Below are 547 nucleotides of genomic sequence, written 5' to 3'. Positions count from 1 at the left end.
GCGAAACATGATGGATTTTATAATAGATATAGGTCGAAGAAAATATAAAGAAGTAATATGGAAAAATATGCAAAGATGAATCAACGGGACCAGGCAAGTATTTCTTATACTATCCAATATTTTACTTACATCGCAATGTTTCGAACTTTCATCGGAACGATCCTCGCAGTCCTCGACTTCGTCGCATATAAATGCGGTGGGAATACATTTTGGAGTGTCATCACACTTCCACTGACCGTCCTGGCAAGTATTAACTGCTGTTTTACAAACGACACCCACTGCTTCTTCCGGTTGGCAATTATGCACTCCCCATCTGCACGTTATTCAACAATTATTCTATGAAGAATTATATTCATTTAATTAATATCGTCATCGGGTTTACCCATCGAAGTCGCACTCGCGTAGGGAAGTCTCATTCCCACGGCACTTTAACTGATCAACCATAAATCTTGTCGATGGGTCCATGTTACCATAGTATCCACCTGGTTTAACTTCTAACGCGCCTAGAACGAACCCGAGTTCTCTGCAGACCACATCGGCGTCTATC

The 547-nt window shown here is 41.3% G+C and overlaps 1 protein-coding gene across 1 annotated transcript; it reads right to left on the bottom strand.

Annotated features, from left to right (window-relative positions):
* Window positions 1-7: 7 nt before the first annotated feature.
* Window positions 8-541, bottom strand: LOC108631771 (scavenger receptor cysteine-rich type 1 protein M130-like; the record flags this gene model as incomplete). Its single annotated transcript, XM_018035933.2, has 2 exons — window positions 383-541; window positions 8-313 (listed from the first exon to the last, which is right to left on the bottom strand). Coding segments are annotated over exons 1-2 (389 nt in total), but the record flags the coding sequence as incomplete, so codon positions are not given.
* Between the last annotated feature and the right edge of the window lie 6 nt (window positions 542-547).

The sequence above is a fragment of the Ceratina calcarata genome, unplaced genomic scaffold, assembly GCF_001652005.2.
Source record: "Ceratina calcarata isolate Rehan_Ccalc_2016 unplaced genomic scaffold, ASM165200v1 scaffold9470, whole genome shotgun sequence".
NCBI classification, from domain to species: Eukaryota; Metazoa; Arthropoda; class Insecta; order Hymenoptera; family Apidae; genus Ceratina; species Ceratina calcarata.
This window is presented reverse-complemented; position numbering and strand designations above follow the sequence as displayed.